Raw genomic sequence first — 25,955 nt, 5'->3', positions numbered from 1 at the left:
GAGTTTCCTGGAAGCCTTCAACTGATCTATAAGTTAATTAGCTGCTTTCCAGAGTGAAATTCAGTGTTCATTCATGTAAGACAGCAAAATCCAGATATTCAATAACATAACATTAGCAATGCCCAGTTACAGTATTAAGATATATATATATATATATATATATATATATGAAAACACAGGAAAAATGTGAATCAGTCAGAAGAAAATGTGATCAATAGAAAGAGGCACTGGAATTAGCAAGTTAGAGTTTTTAATGCTGTCATAAATGTAAAAATTTAAAGAAAAATTGACAACATTGAAATAAATGGAAACTGTAAAGAACTAAGTAGAACGTCTAGAATTGGAAAGTAGTCTCTATGGAGAAAAGTTAACCACAACAATTGTGGTTAACTTTAGAGTAGATATGGACCTAAATAGAGGAACATCACAGTTGTCCACATTGAAATCGAGTAAACTAAGAAAATTATACTAAGAGTTATCAAAACCAAAATGTCAAAAACTGATAATGACGAGAACTGTTAGCAGAGCAGAAAATGGTGCATTTCCCATAGAAGTCACAGATCAAGGTGGCCACTGGCATTTCCTAAGATGCCACAGAATGACATACGTGAAGCACTCAGAGTAAAATGCCATCTTAGAATTCTGGCCAAGTTAAAATATTCATACATTAAGGTAAAATGAAAATAGGCATTGTGGTGGTTTGAATAAAAATGACCCATATAGGCCCATAGGGAGTAGCATTCTTAGGAGGTGTAGCCTTGTTGGAGTAGGTATGGCCATGTTGGAAAAACTATGTCATTGGAGGTGGTCTTTGAGGTTTTAGATGCTCAAGACATGCCCAGTGTTACTCTCTCTTCCTGTTGCCTGCCAATCCAGATGTATAGATATTTCTCTAGTACCATGTCTTCCTCATGCCACCATGCTTCCAGCCATGCTGATAATGGACTAAACCTCTGAACTGTAAGCCAGCCCCAATTAAATGTTTTTCTTTATAAGAGTTGCCATGGTCATGGTGTCTCTTCACAGCAATAAAACGCTAAGACAAGCATTTTTAAGACTGGTAATAAAATAAATGTAAAGAAACATAAAAACAGGCTGGGGAGATGGCTTCATTAATAAAAGTGCCTGCTGCCAAGCCTGATGGCCTGAGTTCAAATCCCAGGACCCAACACTTGGTGGAAGGAGAGAATTTACTCCCTCAAATTGTTCTCTGACTTCTAAACACACAATGGTACACACACACACATTTTCACATTACAAACATAAGTATGTAGGTAGACGATAGATTATAGGTATATAGGTAGATGATAGATAGATAGATAGATAGATAGATAGATAGATAGATAGATAGATAGATAGAGGTAGATGATAGATGTAATAGAATGTAAGATAGATGAACGTAATAAAACTTTTAAAAATGTCAATAACATCATTTTAGGCTAAAAGAAAATAATTCCAGGTAAAAATTCAGACCTAGAGAAAGATGTGAAGAATGCCATCATTGGTAAATATGAGGGTGAAAATAACATTACTGATTTTTATCTTATAGTCTTGTTCAAGAGAAATAACCTCTAAAATGGCATGGTTATAAATGTATATTGCTAGATTATCCTCATAAGGGAGAAGGGACAAAAGTTGGAAGCATATATTTTGTGTGTAGTGACATAATATTACTTTAAGGCAGACTGTGATTAAGTTAAACACTCGATGAGCCCTACAGTGTAATAAAAAGTAAAAAAGGAAGTAAAATTGATAAGATAGTACAGGACAAAGTGGGATAGTGAAAATGTTCAATCAAACTGAAGTAGAAACTGGAGAAAGGGAGTGAAGACAAAAAAAGACAGGAAGAAACCGGGCAGTGGATTTAATTCCAATCCTGCCCTTCCTCCTTCATCACCTCTGCTAATCTCTTCAGATTTACAGATTATTTTTTTCTGACAACTCACTTCTCCTGTTGTTTCCCAACAATATATTTTTATTTCCATTGTACTTTTCAACAATGAAGTTTTCCTTTGGTCTTTTCTTTTTTAATTCTCTTTATTGGCTGACCATTTGGCACTAGATAACCACCTGGTGAGCTCTCCCCTGAGGAAGATGGTTTCTACTCCTCTTGGCCTTCCTCAGTTGCCTGCAGTTCTTTGTCTAGGGTTGAAGCTTCATGAGTTTTTCCTGTCCACAGTGGCATGTCTTTGTTCAGGTGTTGGTAACATGTTGGTGAGACTAAATGAGGTGTTGTTTCTGACATTTCTAGGAGACACAATCTCACAGTAAACTCCTGGTTCCTTTGGTTCTCACAATATGTCTGTCCTCTCTTCTACAATCATTTCTGAGCTTTAGGTGCAGGAATTGTGTGGTGGATGTACCAGTTGCGACTAGGCTCTACAACTCTGCATTTTGAATGGTTGTGGTTTTCTGTAACGGTCCCTATCTGTTGCAAAAGGAATTTCCTCGATGAGAGTGAGGACTACACTTATCTGTGGGTATAAGAACAAATACTTAGAATGTAGTTAGGGATTATATTGGTTTAGTAAAGTAGTGGTTACAAAGTCTCTATAATATGTTCTGAGCAGAATATATATGAATACACATACACACTCACATAACAACAATTACAGAAAAAAAGGCCATGAATTTGAAAGAAAGGAAACACTGGATGGAAGAAGGAGGAAAGGGAAGGAGGAAATGATGTAATTATGATCAAAAGATTTTTTAAATTAAATAAAACATTCTCTATTTCTATATTCTCTATTTGGCATTAGGATAAGACCTTTCTTACTTTAAAGATGGTTTCCCTTAGAATTTGAGCACATTTTTTTTCTTGCTTGCTTCTCATGTCTGCTAAGCACATCACTGGTGGCCTTTCACATACAGTTCCTGCTGCCCTTTTTTCATATTTATAAACTATCACTTTCTTATTTCTTCCTTTGTCTCATAACTTTTGATTGAAAACTGGACATTTTAGGTAACTCTGTTGTAGGAATTCTAAATGCTAATTCCCTTGGAGGACTTACTGTTTGGACTTGTTTATTTAGTAAATGTAACTAAACTATTTTAGTAAAATGAATTTCCCCTACACCCTGAAGCCTCTCATGTTACCCCTTAAGAGAGCACAGATTTGGTATATCCACAGTGATTCAACTATGATAGAGCTTTTCAATAGGGACTTCTTTCTACTGTCTATGGTTGGTGTGTGCTCAGGTATGTATGTGGGTGTATGCATGTAGTTGTGTGGATTTGTGGAGGCCAGAGACATCAGGTGTTATCACTTAGGCTCTGTCTACCTTTTTTGTTGAGACATGGTCTCTCATGAGTCAGGAAAGCACCAGTGAGGCTAAGGTCAGCAAGTCCTGGGGATCTTGCTGACTCTCCCTCCCCAGTGCTGGGATTGCACACACACACACACACACACACACACACACACACACACACACACACACACACACACACACACACACACTACCTTGGCTACTATACAGTGGTTCTGGGAACCAAACTCAGGTCCCAGTGCTTGTTAAGGCAAGTACTTTACCAACTGAGCTATCTCTCCAGCCTTCACTGTATCTTTCTTTGATTTTTCTATTAAGCCAGTCTGCTGCTAAACTATACCCAGCTATTGAACTTCACTAATTGTCTGCTGATTCCTCTATGGATTTCATCAGTGCCCTGGAGCTAAAAAAATTGCTTCACAGTTTGATCAGCTGAATGCATGCTTTTTGCGGGTAGTCTTTGAGAACTCCAGCAGAGTTCTTAGCTGTTTCTTTGATCTTGTCTCCTACACTACATGGTCATAGTTAGCTTGCTGCTCTCACAGAGCTCCACATCACCTTGTAATTACCCAGAATCTCCAGTGTTTTCAAAAGTTTTCTTAGATTTGAATTTCTCACTCTCTCCCAAATAATATCAGGAACATTGGGGAAGATTCTGCAGCCCTCTGTTCTCATGGCTACCTGTGGGCAAAATCTCTGATCTACTCTGGGCCACAGAAGTAACCTCTATTCTCAACTTGTCCCTTCTGGCATTGTACTCTCTATCTACCGAGCCTGGGTGAGAGTGAGTATTATCAGCCTGCTCATAAGAATTAGGGCCTCCATCCTGTAAATGGGGACACAACAGAGTCAGGAGACCCCCTGTCTTCACCTGGAATGTAGCTTCTATAGCACAGGCTTAGGGGTATTGAAAAATGCAGGTGGTCTGCATGCACTTTTGTGTCCTCTGTAATTCTTCATCTCTTTGCTTTTTATTGGTATTTAGCTTACTAGATATTACATGCATGAATTCTTCATGCTGCCATTTTTTTGAAACAACAACCTTGTGAGATATTTTTAAAGGGAATTGTTTTCATTGGCTTCTTTTTGGAGGCCAGCCTTACACTGACAAAGGAAGGCAAAGACATTATAAGGAAACAGTATGGCATTCTATGTGAGCATGTATCTAATGTTCCGTGTGAGCATGTATTTGAACTGACTGGGATATGTTCCAAAATACTAGTCTGCTGAAAGGTTAAAAGAAGTTTGCTGAAACAGAAAAAAATCTCATACTATAATTGTATTTAATAGAATAAAAGTGTTCATTGGGTGGGAATGACCATGAAAAATGTATGCTAAAATTCAGTGTCCATGCTTTCAACACTTTCAGATAGTAGAAATAATAGAAATCTTACCTAAGAAAATGTACCCAGCCAACTTAAATGCAAGTGAGAACTTTACAGAAGCATTTGTAAGAAGTATGCTCAGTGCTTTTAAGCTTTGGGAAAGTTAAGCTAAAGGTATAAAGAAATAATATCTGATATCTACTAAAATGGCTGAACTTACAAAGGCCAGTGGTGCCAGGAACCAACAAGGCTGAGGAGCAAACCAAACTATTGCTCATTACTCATGGCAGTGTAAAATGTTGCAGTCACTGGGGAACTGTATGGCAAGCTCTGCACTCTCTCCCCTTATGGTGATGATCCACTGTATTCTCTTATGGTGATGATCCCCTGCACACCCTGATGTTGGCACACATCTATGCCCTGCCCTCCCCAGTGTTAGTTAACGTCTACCAAGACTCAAGCTTGAGTGTTGACAGTGCCTTTATAAAATGAACAGAACAAACTGAAGTAAGAACTAGAAAATGAAGTTGTGCTTCTGTGGCTCAAGGCAGAACATTATCTATTTCAGCAGATGACCTCGGAGCACACTGAGAACAAAACAAAAGACAGAAAAGAAAGAATTTCTAACTGCAGATATTAACCATCCTTTTTCATAAATTTCAGTTAAAGAAAAACAACTTATTTTCTGTCTTAATAAGGATAGAATATACTCAGAGGGCCTGGAAATGCTGTCTTTTGGAAGCACTGCAATGTTGCTTATGGAATGACCTCCCTTTTGTCCTGATTGTTTGAGTTCATATCTGTGTGCTAGAGGGTTGAGAATGCTCTCAGTTAGTGTAGCTATGATTTAGGAAAATTATACTTCAATTTTGTTGGATCAAAGAACATCTAGGCTCTATTCTCCCATTATGTTGCAAACCTATACTTTTTGGCAGGGGTGGAGGGTTGGTCTCCTATTCTCTTTCAATCTGTCTTAGTAATGTAAAATTGCTTATGGTAAATATAGCACCATTCATTCTCCTGGGTGCTGTTCATTTTAAAGCCACACATAAGGCCATTTTACTTTGGTGATTTATCATCTAACTAAAGAATATCTGCAGTTCATTTTCTGTATTTCCTTCCTTTGGTTCATTAAAAATTGTCATGTTTCTTTTTTAAGTTTACCCTGTGTCCTTTACAGGGATGGTGTTTAGACTAGTGGGGACCATTCATTTCATCAGGATGGTGTTTGAAACTTCACTAATGTCAGTGAGGAATCAGAATTTCTTCCAGGATCATTCTTTTAATGGCTTTTTAAGGGAATGAGTCACAAAGCTATCAGTAAGACTTTAATTTTTATTCCCATGGTAATTCCCACGTGTTTATAGATCTTTCCTTTTGTGTTCCATTTTAAGTTACCTCTTTATGTTATGTTTAGCTCAGAAGTATAGTTTTGCATTCCCCACATTAAAACCCTGTGTGCCTAAAGCTACTTGATAAATGGATTTCTTGAGTGGAAAATGTATCATCAAAGTCAGACACATCTGGAAGGAGGGAATTATGGAGAACATGTATTCCTCCTAATCATGTTCCCCAGTGATTCCATACTGATGGACGTAACCACAGTCACCCAGTGTCCTGCTGAGAGGGGATGAGCTAGAGATGTTCTGTTTAGAGTGTTGACCAGTTTTAGCCTCTATTATTCAGCATCTACTTCAGAAGGAAGCTTCTCTGATGTGGGATGAGATAAATGAACCTATGGGTAGCATTACATCATTAGTTGTCAGTTTACTTTGTTTAGCAGAAAACTAGGAGGTTCTCCCCTAGGGCCTAGGACCTGTTTAACCAAAGGTTCTGGGCCCTGAATACAATACCAGGCATGAGCTCCATCTTGTGGAGTGGGCCTTAAATCTAAAGAGGGGCATTTCCTCCTCTCTCTTCACCATTTCACTACTATGTCCAGATTAAGAAAGATGACTACTGCCAGGATGAGAGCTCTATATCTGTGTCCAAGTGGAGAGATTCTTCCTGAATTCAATGCTACCTACCTTCCCTGTATTTTTCATTATGATTGGTTATCTGATTGGCTGATTAGTTGTGTTTTATAACCAAACCACTGGTTTCTAAATATGAAATATTTTCATGACATTTTACAGTATAGTATAAAATACCAATGAAATAAAAAAATAAGGGAAGTAAGTTTCTTGATATTTTTAAGCCTACTGTGTTGTCTCTAAATAAAATTTAACAGTCTGACTTTCATAACTCTGTTCCTTTCCTATCAGATAGTGATTTTTGAATTTGTTCTAAAATCTTTATCTGGGAAAAGCAAGTGACGATGCTTTTTGAAGACTGTTTTAACTAATATGACTCTCCCCAATTTGTATTTTATTGTTTGTAAGAAATAATTAATAGAAATTATGTGATAAATAACTGTAGATCTGATATAAGAAATCACTGTCTTAATTGATTAGGTAACTCACAGTTTCTTTTATGGAGTGTATCAGATAAAATTCAACCAAGTTTTAGGGGTAAAAATTCTGAATTGCTTTAGACTTCTGTATTTGTATTTTGAGATTATTTGTGTGTTTTTTGCTTTGGGTAAGAAGGTAGCTAGTTACTTTTCTTGTTATAACAAAATAGAATACTAAGGATTAAACTGAAAATATAGAACATGGTGATAAACCCCTTTACTTAGATCTTCTCTGTGCTGACATTTTATAATAGAGGAGTGTATCTGTTGCCATTTACAAGCTAATAATGATACATTACTAAATCCTCCAAACTGATAAAGTTCAGATATCCTCTCCATTTACTAAGTAGAAAAAAGAGTAGCCCTCCATCCAATATAATAGTTTCTCCACCCTATTCTTTCCTCTTGCCCATTCAGATTCCCTGTGTGCAGAGAAGAATGCTGGAGAGCAGAGACAATGTAATACTCCAAACTGTTTCCTAGGGTTTGATTTGCCAACTTTATCTCAGTGTACTTAGCAATTTTGCCTAAAAGGAGATTTTTTTTTCTTTTTAAAGTGCACATTTAAAGTAGTGTATATCCATTGACACAATTGCGCTGTATTAATTCAAATATCAGAAATCAGCATTGCTTTTAAGGCTCACATCCTAAATGAGGGAATAATTTGTAGAATCACAATTCTTATCTTTAAATTTAAGTAGATTTTCTTCTGAAAATTGATTTAGATGAAACCTGTGTTCTAGTTATCAGTCATATATAAACATAAGTCTCTATGTTCATTTCATTTGTGATTTCCTGAAGATAATGAAATTCACTTATGAGACCAATTATAACAGGATACTGGAACAATATTTGGAAACATTTTAAGAAAACCTTTTACAGTAAGAACTTTAAAACGGTCTGTTTGTTTGTTTTAATGTCATTATGATATGCTCATTTCCAGCTGTGCAATGGGGGATCAGTGACTGATCTTGTAAAGGGATTTCTGAAGAGGGGAGAAAGAATGAGTGAGCCTATAATTGCATATATTTTACATGAAGCACTAATGGTAAGTCCATTTGAATTCTCTGTTCGATCATTAGGAAGTGGCTCTAACTAAATAAAAATGCAGAGCCTACTTAAAAATATAACTATGTTAGTACTGACTAATACAGGGCCAGATGCAACCTAGATGTTAAGCACAGACAATTTGGGGTTTTCATTAGAAGTCAACTTTGTGTCGACAGGATCCTGATTTCTGCTCTTAGATATTTTTATAGATAAAGATAGAAAATAAATTTTTCTAGTAGTTATGTTTTGTTTGCCTCTATCTTAGGGAAGCGTATTTAGAATATTTTCCTTTTTGGAATCGACAATTTTTTAAGAGTGGAGGACCAGGGAGACGGCTCAGCAGGTAATAGTGCTTGTTGCCAGAAATGATGACCTAAGTTTAATCCTAGAACCCACATAGTGGAAGAAAACTGACTCCCACAAGTTGACCTCTGACTTCCGCATGCTCATGTATGCATGCATTTGAGCACACGCAAACACACACACACACACACACACACACACACACACACACACACACACACACACGTAAAAAAATTGTGGAGATTTTTGGGGAAAGCTGAGAAGTGTACTCTTTTCTGTGACTTTCTATGTAGTCCATGTTGGAAATGATACATTTGGGTTTGACTAATTCATTGCAAAACATTAGTATTGGAATGCTGATTTTAACATATTTTTGGTATTGATTCTGCACAAATGCATTGCCTAAAAAATGTTTCTTTGTTTTATACTTTTAAGAATCATTATAAAATTTCCACCTTCCAGGGACTTCAGCATTTGCATAGCAACAAGACTATCCACCGTGATGTCAAAGGGAATAACATTCTGCTGACTACTGAAGGTGGAGTAAAACTAGTAGATTTTGGTAAGTTTTCTTGAAAGTGCCTAAGGAACTAGCCTGATTTTATCACTTTCCAAAAAGTTTGCCTTTCCTGAGTTGAAAGTAAGAAAGCAAATCAGCATCTGTCAGATAATTTGGCAAATTAATCTCCTGGCTTCTGAGTCACCCCAGCTAAACCCCAACACACACACACACACACACACACACACACACACACACACACACACACACACACACTTTAAGAGATATGTAGTTTATCCTTTAGGGCAAGCAGCATCCCAAATGATGAAACTTATTCTGAGAAGCCATTAACTGGCCTCTATTAGTGATTGCTTTATAAAGGGACATATCCAAGTCCAGGATTTGAGATGACAGATCTTCAAGGATCACTGACAATCACTTCTGAGATCACTTATCCTTAGGGGTAAGCAGAAGACACGGGAAAGATGTTCTTGCGAGTCTATGTGTCTTGTCATAATGCCCCAAAGGTCTTTGTTCACCCTTGTGACCAAGGTGCTCTCCTGAAGAAGGCACAGCTGAGCAAGGAAAGAATAGGGGGAGGTCATGGATAACAGGATTCAGCCAAAAGATCAATTACTTTTCTGCCTACATTTTCTCTGTTGTGTAAATTTCCCTGTTTACTAAGCCAGCTGTTTCTGTGTGGTGGACCAAGATCTGGGCAGATATTTTTCACTTTGAAGGTGATTCTGTACTTTGCCATATTTGAACTTCTAAGCTTGTGACAGTGGTGACAGTATTCCGGGACATCTCTGTGTTATTCTTAGACATTCTCTTCTTTCCTCTCTGTGTGTCCCAACTTGTGCTTCAAGATCCTGTGAGCTTCTTCATTTTTAATTTTATCACACAGAATTATTTGGTCTTACAGTTAAAACACTCAGAAATATATGTAGATAGGCAAAGTCTTTCACAATCAAGATTGTGTCTCATTCTATTCTACAGAATTACTGCTTTGGGCATGGTGGTTTACTGAAAATGAATTGAATTGACAAACTTTATTTTGCATCTGGAAACTGAAGCTCAACAAAATTGACTGATTAAATTTAGAAATGATTGTAAAGTTCAATGCCCTCGTGTTTGAGTTAACCCAGGCTTGATTTTCAGAGTATGCAAAGATCTGGATGAATAGCATGCCCACCCAATATGCATTGCACAGTATTGTTTATCTCACCTGAGGTTTTGCAAATTGCTGAGCAGCAGTGAGACTGATAATGAATACCTGATTCATAAACCGGGTGCAGCCAATCTGTGTTGCTGATTGAGTTTAAAGCCAGATGGAATGATCAGGCAGGTTAAGGTTTAATAAGGACTTTTGTTTGAAATTCAAAATAGCAAGAACAATGAAACACTATGCCCCATTGCTCCACAGGAAGGACCATTATTCCACCTAGAAAATAATGTTATCTCCATTCTAAGACATATCCGGTAGAGAACTTGATATTTAACTTAAGAGCTTGCTCTCAAATGCATAATCTATATTAACAGATGTTTAAAAACAACTATAAACATCTCCAATCATTAAAGAACAATCTGAAAAGCCAGTGGCCTTGACAAATGTACTTTCAGAGATGTTTTCCAAAGTCAATTAAAAATATATATCTAGATTATAAGTAAGATTGTTCTGTTTGTTGTTTGTTTGCTTGCTTGCTTATTCTTTTGTTTTGTAGTGTTAAACCTTGTATATTCCAGGCAAGTACTGTATCAAACTTTACTCACAGTCCTAGGTAACCTTGTATAAGACATCTTTAGAAAAACATGGATTAAAAAAATGAGAGCTTCAGTTTTTGATTATTTTGTTTGTAGACTTTCAGTAATCATTAGAAAATAGGGCCAGTTGTCCATTAAATGTGTTCTTGGTGCTCAGTGCCCAAGCCATATTATTTGCATGTAAGATACTGTTTATATTTTTCTTGGTCAGTAGATTTCTTTATGAATTAAAAACTCGAGGGTGGTGGGTATGCATGTGTGTAACAGTGCTCTTTAAGAGAAGAAGGAATAAGATGTAGTAAAGCCCAAGCTGTAACATCTAACCCCAAAACAATAGCCTTATTTTATGTGTTAATCAAATTTTCAGAGATGGCTGCTTCTCGTGGCAAAATTTTTATTTTAATTTATTGCATCCTGGAGCGTGCTATTAGCTCATTAGGGGACACTGAAGATAGTCGGTGGTTGTTAGTCCAGGGCACATACATCTAATAATTCAGAACTAGGTACCACGGTAAAAGAGAACATGCAATGTTTGTCTTTCTGGAGCTGGGTAACCACTCAGTGTAATATGTTGTACTTTCATACTCTTGCCCAAAACTTTCATGATTTCATTTTTTTTTTACAGATGAGTATTATTCCATACTGCACACATACCACGTGTGCATTGTCCATCTATTGGAAGACATTTAGGTTGTTTCCATTTCTTAACTGCTAGAAATAGAGTAGAAATCAACATGATTAAGCAAGTATCTGTGGAGCAAGATTTTGCGCTTATGCCAAGGAGTGGTATAGCTGGGTCATATGGTAGATCTACACTGGTTCTCAGAATGGCTGTATCAATTAGCAGTCCCCCAAGCAGTGAATGGGGGCTTTATCCTCTTCCACATCCTCAGCTGCATTTGTTATCAGGTTGTTTTCTTGGTCTTAACCATTCTGACTAGGGTAAGAGGAAATCTCAAAGCAGTTTTAGTTTGTATTTTCCTAAGGATGTTGAACATATTATAGATATTTTTATTTCTTTTTGTTTGAGAACTCTTTGTTCAGATCCATGGCTCAATTTTTAGTCGTGTCATTTGTTTTCTTGACTCTTTGTCATTTGAGTTCTTTATATATTCTGCATTTTAACCCTCTGACAGACACATAACTGATAAATATTTTCTCCCACTCTGTAGGCTTCCTCTTCACTTGATTGTTTCCTTAGCTTTACAGAAGCTTTTTAATTTTATGAGGTAACACTCGTCAGTTGTTGGCCTTAATTCCTGAATAAATAGAATCCTCTGCAGAAAGTCCTTTCCTATACCTGTATCTTGGAGGCTATGCCTATATTTTTTCTAGTGGTTTTAGCATGTCATATTCCACATTGAGGTCCTTTGATCCATCTAGAGTTGTGGGTTTTTTGTGCTGAATGATAGATTCTTGTAAATGTAGCCAATGCTAAATAAATTTTGTAGGCTATATATACAGTTGTACATACACACACACACACACACACACACACACACACACACACACACATATATATATATATATATATATATATTCATGTAACAATAATAATTAAGAAATCATGAATTTGGAAGGGGAGGGAGGAACTGGATGGAGCTAGGAGAGGAAAGGACAAAAGTGATGTAAATTCAGAGCTCATGTATGAATTACTCAAAAACATAAGACTATTTAAAAATAGAATATTTGCATCTCATATCCTATTTATTGCCATAGCATAGTAAGTATCTAACACATGGTTGTTCAATTATGAAAATAAGAATTCCCAGGTGTCCCTTTATGTTTCTAATAAATAGCATTTTATTATAGCAAAGTCAGTATTATTTCAAACAGTAAGAAATATAATTACACAAAAAGTAAGACTTAGTTTGCTAGTACTAATCATAAACATAGTCCGTCTGAGAACAGTTTGTATGTTAAGTGAGACACACAATTGCAGAAAACCACCAGACCCTTTAGAGAGCTAAGAGACTAGTGAGCTGGTAAGCAATTTTAATGAGCTGCATCCATGGTCATGGGTGCATGGTCAGTCAATAAATAAAATGAGCTCCTAGGAGATAAACTTCTTTAGGCCAGTCAACTAATGTTGAAAAAGCAACCCTTATCTAGAATAGAAAATGAAAAAGACACTCAGTTTAAAGGCAGCCCCCAGCTTTCCTCTCTGTGGGTTTTTCCCCAAGGAATGGCCTCTCTAATAGGGCACTTAGTATTTCAGCACAGGACCATGCATATCTTGTGATTTATTTAGACATCCTTCTTATGACAGAATAGTTTATGGCTTTAAATCTCTCATTATCCACATGCCCCATTTTATACTAAATTCCTAATGTAAAATGTAGGTCAAAGAGAAGTTGTGACTTAGTCATTAATAAGCCACTTGTTAGGATCAAATGAGGAAGGTGAACTTGAATTTTAAAACTAGAAGTACCCCGTTCTTTCTTCCTAAGAATTCGGAAAAGAGCCATTAGTAGGTAGGAAAAGCGAGCACTGTAACGGGAATGCCTTTTCACACAGCTTAGATCCCAACAGAGGTAAGGAAGGTGTCCACGCTGAGAGGGTGTTGATTGTGGTGGCGTGGGATGAGATGTTGGGTCCCAAGTGAAACCAGAAGAGCATCTATGAGGGGTGGTTGGGATGATGTCAACTGGGCTTTAAGGGCTAAAGTGAGGGGAAGGCAGCGTCTGCATGGGGTGCAGGCAGGGGCTGGAGACTTCAGCTTTGACATCCTCAGGAAATTACCAAGATCAAGAAAAGAATGACAAATAAGAAGAGGCATAAATATATATTTAGGTATCAAAGTAAGTATAAAAATACAAGCCCCATGCTCAGAAGAGGTCAGCCAACACAAACTAGATAGATTTCACTTTTTTTTTTTAAAGAAAGAGAATGTAAAGTTGGGTGTTTAGGAAGGTGGGGGAGGAGCTGAGTGGAGTTGGGGGAATGGAATGTGATCAAAATACATGAAATTTTCAAAGAATAAATAAAATACTATTTTAAAAAAGAGTTTGTGAATTGTGTGTGTCTATTCCCTCACCATCTCCACTAATGAAGAACATACCTCTCATATGGATTTGATTTTAAAATAGCAATTCCCAATTAAGAGGAAGTTGGGGCTTTTAGAGAAAGAATCATTTTAGGGCTATGTAAGATAGCCCAGAACCTATTTGTCCAAAATGTTAAAAAAAAAAAATTCTCAATGAATGAGGACACGTGTCAGATGAACACAGATGTCAACTGGGAACAAGGTTCACTAATCACATCTGGGAGCATTTGAGCATTAAAATGATAATAATGATGTAATCACGGGACCCATTGAACAAAACAGAAGTCCATTAATCCACACTGGCATAGGTATGTGCATGAAAAGATAAGAGAAGTAAAACCCTTTTATCACAGATAAAGATAGAGGGAATAGTGAAATTTCAAGTCAATTTATCTGTCACCATAGTAATAATTAATTTATCCAATAGATGCCTACATTAGTGGGTTAAATTTTGATTAGAAATAGGATAGTCTCAGACTGGAAATACCTGTCCACAAAGTGTTTATTAGACAGAAAAGGAAAAGGGAATATTTCACGAAGGAGAAGTCTACAGATAGGTGTCAGTCAAGTCAAGTGAACATGACTGGTCATAGGAAGAATGAAATTCAGTTGACCTGACAGGATGAGCCCTGGTTCACACCCATTGTATTCCTGCCACAGCTCAAATCATGAGTTAATTTTCACCAGTTCAAACTGGGGAGCAGTCTATGAACTAATAGGCCTAAAATTTGAAAGATGCCCAGGTTTTGAGACTCAAGGATTGATAGAGGAGCTTGTCAGACTACAGATCATAGAGATTGGGCAAAGCAAAAAGAGAACATGATCTTGGGTATGTTTTGTTTTTGTTGTAATGGACAATTTTGGGAGCATTGTTGAAACTTGAGGTTTGTAGAATACATGATAGAATATATGAGTTAAAACCTAGCAATTTTGATGTTTATAAAGTAGGGCTATCCTTGTGTGTAGAAATTACAGACTGTTTAGGGATGGGAAAGGAATTGTTTTGGGCCATCTACTACCAAATGAGGTAGGCATTAAAAAAATTAAATGAAAACCTTGTCTCTTTTTTGCTAACCTTTACCTAACTCTGGGATTAGGTTTAAAAAAAAAAAAAAAGTAAGGCCAGGTGTGGCAGCTGTTACCTTCAATCCTGGAGGCAGAGGCAGAGGCAGGTGGGTATCTGTCTCTTTCTGTCTGAGTTCTAGGCCTGACAGGCCTACATAGAGAGTTGCAGGCTAACCAGGGAAGATAGTGAGACCCTGTCTCTAAAAATAACAACAACAAAGCAAACAACAGAATCCCTTCCTTTCAGTCCGTGTGCCTGCTGAGACCTTTATTTTGCCATGCTACTCTCAGTCATCCTCTAGGATCTTCATAGTAAGCAGAGCTCCTTGCAGCTTCCTACCTACCAGGAAACTCTAGTGTATCAAAGCCTTCCAGCTTTCATTGATCTGGGAGTATCTGAATTTCTCCCTTATTAGGGGAGGATAATTTAGCAGATATAGAATTATTGAATTGGAGATTTCTAACAATTTCAGCTCATTAACTCTGGCTTCACAGTTCCAGCTGAATGATGAACTCCCAATCTTGTCAGGGGTCCCTGTGTGTGAACTCACTTGTCTCCCCCTGTTCCAAGATTCAGACAGTCTTGGCGGAGGTGTCGAGGCAGACCAGAGTCCTGTATCTCACCTAACTTACAGTTCATTAAGCTTCATGTGTGTTTACATTCATGTCTTCCACAGAATTTGGAAACATTTTGGCCATGATGTTTTGAGTGGCCTTTCCCACCCCCTCTTCTCTTTTTTCTCCTTGGATCCTGCCATGCATCCATGTGTCTACTGGATGGTGTCTCAAATTCTTGGGCTCTGTTCACCTCAGTCTTTTATGGTGTTTGCTTGATTGAAAATTTCAGTTGTCTTCCTACAAACTCACTGACTCTTACACCTGCTCAAATCTTTACATCTTTTCACTTAAGAGTGGGTTTATTACTTTTCTTTCGTGGCTGTGATGAAATATCAGACAGAAACAGGCTTCCACTTTAATAGGGCACAATCCTGTAGTAAAGGCATAGTGGAGGAAATGGTGGCAGGAACATATGGGAAGGGATCCTGGCACCCAGATAGACCACGAGGCAGAGCAAGATGTATTAGTACCCTGCTTGCTTTCTGCTTTTCACCTTTCTATTCAGCCTGGGACTTCGGCCCATAGTACATTGACCTCTACATTTAAGGTGGGACTTCCCTCTCCACTTAAACCTCTCTGGAAACACTTGTACAGACAACCCAAGAATAGACCTCCTTAATGCTCTAGGGCAGTGGTTAGCACCCTTCCTAATGCTGTGACCCTTTAATACACTTCTTGATGTTGTGTTGCCCTCCAACCACAAATTTATTTTCCTTGCTACTTCATAGATGTAATTTTGGTACTGTTATGAATCACAATTTAAACATCTGTGTTTTCCAATGGGTCTTAGGTGACCCATATAAAAGGGTCATTTGATCCCCGAAACAATGCCTCCACCCATAGGCTGGGAACCACTGCTCTAGGTGATTCTCAATTCAATCAGTTTGATACTCAAAATTAACTCTCACAAAGCATTTCTTCTTAGGTTTTCAAAAGTGGTCTGCAATTTCATTTAGACCCAAATATTTCTGTGTCTTTGTTTTAGTTTTTTGAGCATATTTGGATAGTTCTGCTTTAAGCCTTTGTCTAGCAAGCCCACCACCATGCTATTCTTTCTTGAGCATGCTTTTTGTGGGCTTACCTTTTTTTTTTTCTTTGCCATTATTCCCTGCCTCCTTTGGATTTGTTTCTGCTACTGAAACTAGCTCTTTAAGTCTAGTGATGTAGCAGCTCTGTAGATTCTGTAGATTCTCCTCCTTCCCAAGAGTTTGCTGATGTGGGTGTATGCACGCACGCTTTGCATGCTTCTCTCTGCCAAGGGTCACCCTGAAATATAACTTAAATCATCTTAGGCTCTTCTCAAGCCTGTTATCTATTTTCTCATTCAAGTCCAAGCCTTTGCCTTTATTTTCTTTTCCCAAGTGAGGGATCAGATCCTGAGCCTTGTGTATGGCGGTCATGCACTCTACACCTGAGCTATACCCCCATTCTAATGGTTTCTTCTGCAAGTTCTAGCCTTTCATTTTTCCTCTTAAAAAGGAAGAAGTTCAAGAGGGATGCACTCAATAAAAGTTGCCTTTAGCTTTGAACATCAGTGGAACTGAGCTTGTAGCTACAGTGGGAGGGAAGGACTCCAAAGCCACAGCAGAGTTTCCATCTAACCATCCAGAAAGATGAAAGGTTGTGGTCTGAATTCCCCAAGGGCATAACATCTGGTTCTCTTAAAGCAGCAGCTAGTATGCCTATAACCTAACAGAACTCTTTTATAGAGTTGGGTCACAAGGCTAGGGACTCTTGTCCAGCCCCAAATTTGCAGTGTAAGATATGGTGATGGGAGGTAGGGGGTGGGGTGGGGTGGGGTAGTCTAGGTCAAAAGATGACTGCTGGCATTGGAAACACAATGTTCTGTTAAGACCTCCAGCTGATTGAGTAAGGCCCACCCACATTTCAGAGACATTATCTACTTATAATCCATAAGGGTAAATGCTAATTTACCCAAAAAGCACTTCCACAGAAATATCCACAATAATATGGTCTCTTTGCACCATAACCCTATTAATTAGACAGATGACATTAACTACCACACTGCCTTAACCTCAACTGCAGGATGATACTATTAGATACTATTAGGTGATGGGAATTATTCTATGGTCTCTTACAATATGTATCAATTCAGCTCTCATTCATATGGTTTTGTCATTATTGTTGCTCATTGTTTGTAGAATTCTGGTTTATGGGTTGTAGCAAACCATTTCCATTTTAAAATTATCTTAGAAATAACATATTAGATATTTCTGCCATCTCTCTAAAACCCCGAAGAAATTTCTGAACACCAGTATAAAGCCTATGTGTGTCTTTTCCTGGACCTGGGACTTGTGCACTAGGCACAGCAAGGCTTGATCACTGGGCCCAGAATAGCCTGAAAATTCCCCAGCAAAGCAAAAGGCTGAAGATCATTAGCATAAACCTGTGTCATGTCCCTGTGGCTGTGATTCTGAGTGGATTGTTGCCCCGGCTCTTCAGCCCTGATCTGTGTTTGGCCTCCTGTTCCTTTCCATTGTGTCTCGCCATCCTAACTTTTCTGCCTGGAATTTTCCACCTTTCAGCATCTTCTCTCTTGAGGCAGTTATGTAACCATTCACTTTGGTGACTTATTCCTTTTGTTACTCTCTGGACAAAATGCCTTTCCTAATCTTTTTACTTCCTGGGGCTACTGAGCTTATGCTTTGGATATTTGTAGCCTTTTAGAGTAATTTATGCCAATTTTCCATAGTTTTGTGGTTTTTAATCTTCTTAGCTGTTTTTCTTAGGGGAATTTATGGTGAGTAAAAATGTAGCTAATCCTCAAAAAATCGCTTCCTCTCAGCTTTGTTTCACTCACCTGAAAGTTAGATTTTGTGACAAGCTATCTATGGGTTTGAAACTTAGTGACCGTGAGACTTAACAGGAACTGAGATTGAAGCATCTCCAATGTGGGACTTAGCAAATGCCTCCTCAAGTCCTGCTGTCTCAGAATTGGATTCATGCCTGTTTTTAATGTTACAATCACTTAATATCCTCAAGAACCCCTTTCTCTACATAGTTGTATTTTTCACTTAGTTTGTTTCTTTGCGTTTTCTTTGTTTACCACAGTTTGCACCTGAAGGAATGATGTGTAACTTGTTTTTTTCTTAAAGATCTTAGCAGACCCCAAATGATGCATGAGACGACAAGGGTGTTGTAGTCTGTTACCTGAGCCCTGCCAGTGGTCTCTGTAGGGGATATCAACACCAGTGTGTGTGTGCGTGCAAACTGCTGTTGGCATTCAGAGATAGTTATACCTCTGTCAAGTTATTATTGTAATGCCATCCCTTAAAATGGCTGTCATTGGAGAGAACTGCCTCTATTTCTACAGGCAGTGAGTTTATTTAGAATTTTTTTTTAAATATTCAAGCTATTTGATCAAAAACTCTTTGAGGTCAAGTATTTATCTCAGAAAATCCGTAATGCCGTATGAATATAAACTAGCAATGTAATACAATTTCCTACAAACTCAGAGCCTCTCAGCCTTCAAAAGTCAAGACTGCCTTGTGAATTTGCTGTTTAAAGTCTGAACTCACTTTGGATATAGAAAATAAAAACAGGAGGATCAATCTACATTTTGGTTTGACAGTGGCAGCTCTGAGGGAACAGACTCCTGGTGTGCATTTGTAACAAAATGTAGAGCAGTTAGAATCGTTAACATGAGTAGTTAATACAGAAACCGTCCATTCTCTCCTCTCCAGGTGTGTCCGCACAGCTCAGTAGTACCCGGCACCGCCTGAACACCTCCGTAGGAACACCTTTTTGGATGGCTCCTGAGGTCAGAGAATTTTATTTTTTTCCTTCATTTTTTTATTTAAATTCAAAACAATCTTATTTTACATACCAATCCCACTTCCCTCTCCTTCCCATCCTCCCATTCCCCCCAACAGCTCCCCATCCACTCTTCAGGGAGGGTGAGGACTCCCATGGTGGATCATCAAAGTCTGTCCCATCAGAGGTCAGGGAGTTTTGGAGGAGACAAGTTTAATGTTATGAGACCCTTTCCTCCTTTCCTTTTCACATATACTTTTTCTCCCTAAATGTCTTCTGTGTTGTTTTAATGTGGGATATCTATGTGAGCAAGGAGAAAACAGGGGATTCTGGGTAAACTGTCTGTGAAGGAACTCATGAATAAATGAAAGATGAATGAGCAAGTCAGATGAGGTAAAGAGACTACTTGAAGGCTTAATTTTTCTTGAAATTTACTTTTAGTTGTCAAGCATGTATCTGTAGTCTGGATATTTGCATGTTTTATTTTTACTTTTCATTACTCTTATTGTATTTCCATTATTATTATTTGATGTCTTAATACAGGGTCTCTATATCTTCTTCCTTCATTCTTCTGAATGCTGGCAGTACAGTTATCATTGTTAGGTCTCGACCCTGCCCGGCCCAGAATGGTAGTCTGGGCTCAGCTCAGGCAGGACTCTGACCCACTAAACATTCAGCATCTTCAGAAACCTTGTAAAGTGGGTTTCTGCTTACCAGGAAAAGCCATTACTTTCCTGTTGGATCCTATAACCCCCAAATCTGGAGAGGGCATCTGGTTCGCTATTAACTCAAACAAGCCTCCAACAGATCAAAGCTCTATGCCAGTTCCGAGGTTGTTCCAGCTAACCTGTCCTCCTCTCACAACATAACCCCTTATAACTGGGAAGACCTTCCCACAACCACACACACCCCATTTTTTTTGCTGTCTTCTCTGCTCTTGAGAGATAGCCCTGGCAATCCCAAGTCTGATGCTCTCTGTCTTTTCTCTCTGCTCTCCTCTCTGCCCCACCCTACCACACACCAAGAGATATTGTTGGCGTTTTGATCACCAATAAACCTTTCTTTTTACCCATGGAGCAGTCTAGTTCAGTGGTTTCACTGTGTCCTCACTTGAGTCCACTATCTGGCTACATTTTGTTTTTAAATAATAATAAACATTTTATGAGAACCGTTGACTTTGTTAGGTTAGATTCAGGTCTGTCAACCCATGTGGTAAGTTCTCATGTTCAATCACCAGCCTGGGACCTAAGTGCAACTTCAGTAGATTTTTTTTCCCCCTTATTACTTTGGGACTTGTAGACAAACTGCTAAAATGGCTGAAAGTTCAAGAACCAGACCTTCTCCCAACAGTCCCTATTTAATGCCTTTAATCTTTTTAATTATGTTGATCAATAAAGAGCACTTAGTTTTGAAAACTGTCTCTGCATCCATTGGGAAAGCTCTGCTATTTATATATGATGTTCTAGGGAGCAAAGAGAGAAGTGATTCAAATGCTACATTAATATTGCAAAATCTTCCAATTAAATTTGTTTGAAAATGAAATCCTGCTATGCTATTTCTGTTTTAACTATTAATTCAGTTATTACTCATTTTTGAAAAGTTAAAATGTACATATAGGAAAAGGATACAATTTTACTAAGTGTTTTTGTAGCTCCAATGAATTGAAAATCTTTTTAACAGGGACCACATCTGAGAAGAAATGAAATTATAGTCGTGTAAAAGCCAGCACAAAATTCAATGAGAAAATCTGAAATAAGAACTTCCTCAGAATTTATTCTGATATAATATCAGTATTTTTAAGCTTTATGTGAGAAGTCAATATAAATGTAACTCTATGCCAAATATTGTACTTTTTTCATATATTCCTAATTAGAGCATAAGATGATTATAGGGTTATATGAGAAATATTTAGAGTTTATATTTTATGTTAATTTAAAGCAACAAAATCATGATTATATATTATTGTTTGCCTGTAGTAGAAGCACTCCCTTATATGTGACAGCTAGTCATTGTTTTGATGTCATTACTTTGTGCCTATTCTATTCTCTCTGAAATATGTAATCTCTGATCTTGAAAAACATACTCTGATTAACCAGCTTTCTAGCTGCAAGGTATCTCACAAGCACTATTTCTGTGCTCTTAGTAATAACATTTCTGCTGGTCTGGAGATGCTGCTTTGTGTAGAGGCCTTACCCAGCATGCGTGAGGCCCTGAGTTCAAGCCCTAGAACCAGGGAGATCAAAGAATTTAATGACATGTTTGTAAGAATTATAAGGAAATGGGTAAACAATACAATATGTCCATTACTAAGAAATAATTCAGTGTTTTAAAAAATTAATCACTTGGAAAGTGAAATTCTTGGTTAGCATGTTAAATTTTAATTCTACTTTAAAGAGAGTGTGCTTTGGTTACATAAAGCCATTCTTTCCAGTCTGGATTGAAGTGTGCCAGGATTGAAGGGTCAAGTGTCCACAGCAAGTAACTATACAACTTACTATAATAATCTAGAGAATGCACAAGATATGTATAGAGATCCAAGGACACCAGGAATATTCTAAGCAATCTGGAATGCCAGTCCACCCAAACCTACAGGGAAGTGTCCAAGGTGTGAAGCCAGACGATTTTGTGTTATCCTAAAAGATGTGCATTGCCCTGATGCAACAATGTTACTAGAAAAAATTATTAGTATAAAAACTATTTTAACCAGGCAGGGTGAGATGCCTACAACCCTCATAGGGAAGGCTGAGGCCTGAGATATATAGCGAGACTCTTAGGAGAAGGGTAGGGGAGAATCCTACCCCTCTGAAGCCAAATGTTTATCATACAAGAAGCAGAGGAGGATACAAGCCCTGACATCCATTTCTAGCACACACAAGCACAAATTACATCAAAGACAAGATGTATTAGACGACAGGAGAAAGTTCATATGTATATGGTTTCATGGCTTTGGAGACATAGGTCACATGCACTAGATTTTTTTTTTTTTTGATATACACAGTTCTGTGAGTGTCAGTGATTGACAGAACTGCTCCATCACCTCCACAGTCTAAGATGAATCATTTTTATATTCCTAAAAAAATGTCTTCCCATGTATTTCCCTTGCTCTTCCCATGCCCTAGTCCAGCATTAATCTAGTTTTAGATATATGGGTTGGTCTATTCTGAACAGCTTCTATCAGTGGAATCTGAACATGTGTCCCTTGTGTCTGGATTTTTTCCGCTGGTTCATTTTCAGCTTCACCTATGTTGTAGCACTATGGCTAAATAATTTTCACTATTTGTATATACCAGTGTGTGTGTGTGTGTGTGTGTGTGTGTGTGTGTGTGTGTGTGTCCATTCTTTGCTCAAGAGACACTGGGTTTCTATTTTTTGGATGTTTATGAATAATGCTGCCTCAATATTTACCATATAAAATTTTAGAGTAAAACCTAGGACTCACATGCTTGCTCCTAGAACTTCCAGAGGAAGCACACAGGATGGCTGAGAAAGAAAAGGTCACACAGCTATGAGACAACAAAGAACATGGGGCAGGGGCAAGGCAAGCAGATGCTGCTCATAAAGTTTTGTTCCTGGCTATAGGCAAGTTCACAAGAAATAAACAGAAAGGAATAAGCAGACCAATGTTTAAAGACCAATAATAAATATATGGAAACATTATTCAGGATAGTATATCTATCATTTATCCTTCATCTGTCAATCATCTACCACTCATCTGTCATCTATTGTCTATCATGTGCCTACCATTTTTTCCATCTTTCTATCACCTGACACTCATCTATATATCATCTATCAATACATCGATCATCCATCTACCTATTCTGTTTTCAAACACACTGATATGTTTATATTTAGATATACTCTATTCTGGCCTCAGGTCTAAGGCGACTCATTCATCATGAAGAAGTAGCCTTTCATGAATAGTGTATGGGAAGGTTGCCAGCTCAACTCTTGGAGCCCACACAGGGGTTTTGATGTTTGTTGGAATCACCAATGAGAAATGTTCCCCCAGAGACAACCATACTATCGTTAAATGATGGGACTGAGATGACATTCACGAAATTCAAAACTTTTTAAATGTAAATGAAGGTTTTCAAGGACTAGTGAGATGGCTCAGCAGGCAATAAAGCTTATCATCAAGCCTAATGACCTGAGTTCAAACTCTGGAACCCACATGGAGGAAAGAGAGACCTCTTTCAAGTTGTCTGCTGAACTTCTGTCTCTTTCTCTCTCTCCCTCCCTCTCCCTCTACCTCTCTTCCTCTCCCTCTCTCTCTCTGTTTCTCTCTGTGTGTGTGTCTTCTGTCTGTCTGTCTGTCTGTCTGTCTGTCTCTCTCTCTCTCTCTCTCTCTCTCTCTCTCTCTCTCTCTCTCTCTCACACACACACAAATAACATTTAAAAATAATGGTTATCCCCACTTGTCTAAAACAGCATAACCCATAACTACATTTTAAATACTTGTCCCTATCCCATAGATAAATATAGGTCTTAGCCCTTATCAAGGAAATTTCTCTCTCAACAGATGGGGAGACCATTACCGAAAACAACAACCAATCAAAATGCATAGTTAAGGTGCCCTGTCCCATTGAATACATCTGCAAACATTCCTGCACCTATGGATCAAAGATCATTTCATAGGAGAGGGTGAAAAGATTGTAATATCAGGGATTTTGCTGTGAGATTGTCTCTGTAGTAATTGCAGAACCTGCAGCCATAGTCTCACCAGCATGACTGACTAAACATGAACTGAACAAAGATAACAACAATAGACATGTCAAAGTGAATGGCAGGGCTACCACAAGGCCTCAAACCTACACGAAGAACTACAGGCAACTAAGGAATGCTGGGAACAGAAGAAATAGTCTTCCCCAAGGAAGAGATAAGCTATGGGTTATCAAATACCAAGCAGACAGCCCTAAAAACACAGATACAACAACATTTACAGAGTGGGAAGGTTGAATTTATGTATTTAGAAATACATATGTGCATGTAACAATAGTTAATGGAAAAGAGCCTATAAATTTGAAGAGAACAAGGAGAGTTATATGGGAGGACTTGGAAGGGGAAGGGAAAGGGAAATGATATAACTATATTATAATCTCAAAAATACATATTAAGTAATGGTTTTCATGGTATGAAACTGTATTTCCCTTTTGTGATCAATAATGTTAACAATGAACATTTACAGTAGTGATTCTCAATCTGTGAGTCAAGACCCCTTTGGGATCACATATCAGATATTCTGCATATCAGATATTTACATTACAGTTCATAATGGCAGCAAAATTACAGCTATGAAATGGCAATGAAATTTTTTATGGTTGGAGCTCATCACAACATGAGGAACTGTATTAAAGGACCACAGCATTAGGAAGATTGAAAATTACTAATTTATAGGCTTCTTACTTACACACTTAGAAATGTTATAAAGAAAATCAATGCAATGATTTTCTATATAATATTGTATATTCTGTACAGTTTTGCATAACCATTCTCCTCCCCTTATTCTTTTGACTCTCTGTCATATTTGGTTAGTTGATTGCGGCTTTAAATTTAAATGTGGCTCAAATTGTACCTTTCCACCAGTGTTTATTTTTATTGAGTTGACTCTTTTGTTAATAATGGTTTAAGCCATTCGCATTTCTCCAAATTTTTCTCATTCATGCCAGGGTGCTTTTGCCCTCAAGTTTATTTCCCTTGATTCCTTCACTTTCAGTTCTCTGAGATGTGTTCCTCTTTGGTGCCGGATGATGCCTCCTCCCTCCTCAGCTGTTTGTTGAGTAAATGTGTTTGACACCATTCCACATAGGGCACCATTCTTTCCTCATTTTTGGTATGGTTTCTAAACTATTCCTTTTCATAGACCCTTTCCTCATACATCTGCAAACCCGTTATTGTATTGGCCATGCTCAGAATAAAAATAGTACTATTTATATGATTCCCTTTCCTTCTAAACTACTGCTTTTATCTTTACTCAGCTATCAAACTCCACCAGTTTAAACATGTGGACTTTTCTCTGAACATTTCACTGCTTGCTTGTTGAAACCTTGACACTTTCTATTTCTGTTTTTTTGTCTTCCAGGTGATTGCATGTGAACAGCAATTAGATACCACGTATGATGCTCGATGTGACACGTGGTCCCTGGGCATCACAGCTATTGAGCTTGGTGATGGAGATCCTCCACTAGCTGAGCTGCATCCCATGAGAGCACTCTTCAAAATACCGAGGTCAGGAGGCCAGCAGGTCCAAAATCTGCAACGTATTTTTTTTTTCTTTTGCTTGCGACTGACTTGTCATCATGGAAATATTGGGCAGTGTTCTAGAAAGTTTAAAGACAAAGTTCCATGTAACCCAAGTTGTCCTTGAATTCACTATGTAGCTGAATCTGACCTTAATTTCAGATTTCGTACTTCATTTATGATAGTTGGCTCACAGATGTACACTACAGTGCCCACCTCAAAGATGTGGCCTTAGCTGCCCTTGAACTTGCCATCTGGTCTTATTACCTTCAGTATTTGCCTGCCAGTTTATAGTGCTACAGATGGATAATTTCTCTATTATTTTAATCTGTGTTGTAAGTTCTAGATGTCTCAGAAAACCAAATGGAAAAAAAAAAACTATCTATCTTAATTATAGCTGAGCTGTTTTTAGAGACCTTAAGGATTTTTCCTGATCCTGTAAGTCTACAGAAAACACACACACAGCTTATGTTGTCAGGGATTCAAAGGGAGAGCTGTACATGATAGTCAATAACTATACACTCTATTAATCAAAGGTTATGATTTCAACATGTGA

At 37.9% G+C, this 25,955-nt stretch overlaps 1 protein-coding gene across 2 annotated transcripts in view; it reads left to right on the top strand.

The window, feature by feature from the left end:
* LOC100757928 (myosin-IIIa) overlaps nt 1-25,955 on the top strand; it is a 156,434-nt gene that overhangs the window by 12,677 nt on the left and 117,802 nt on the right. For both annotated transcript variants that reach the window (XM_027405344.2, XM_027405345.2), the window contains exons 3-6: nt 7,987-8,091; nt 8,859-8,958; nt 19,093-19,169; nt 25,242-25,387. In XM_027405344.2, coding sequence (XP_027261145.1) covers nt 7,987-8,091; nt 8,859-8,958; nt 19,093-19,169; nt 25,242-25,387 — 428 coding nt within the window. The remainder of the gene's footprint in view (nt 1-7,986; nt 8,092-8,858; nt 8,959-19,092; nt 19,170-25,241; nt 25,388-25,955) is intronic.

Source organism: Cricetulus griseus, chromosome 3 (assembly GCF_003668045.3).
Source record: "Cricetulus griseus strain 17A/GY chromosome 3, alternate assembly CriGri-PICRH-1.0, whole genome shotgun sequence".
Classification (NCBI taxonomy): Eukaryota; Metazoa; Chordata; class Mammalia; order Rodentia; family Cricetidae; genus Cricetulus; species Cricetulus griseus.
Note: the sequence above shows the minus strand (reverse complement) of the source record. Positions and strands in the feature narration are given on the sequence as shown.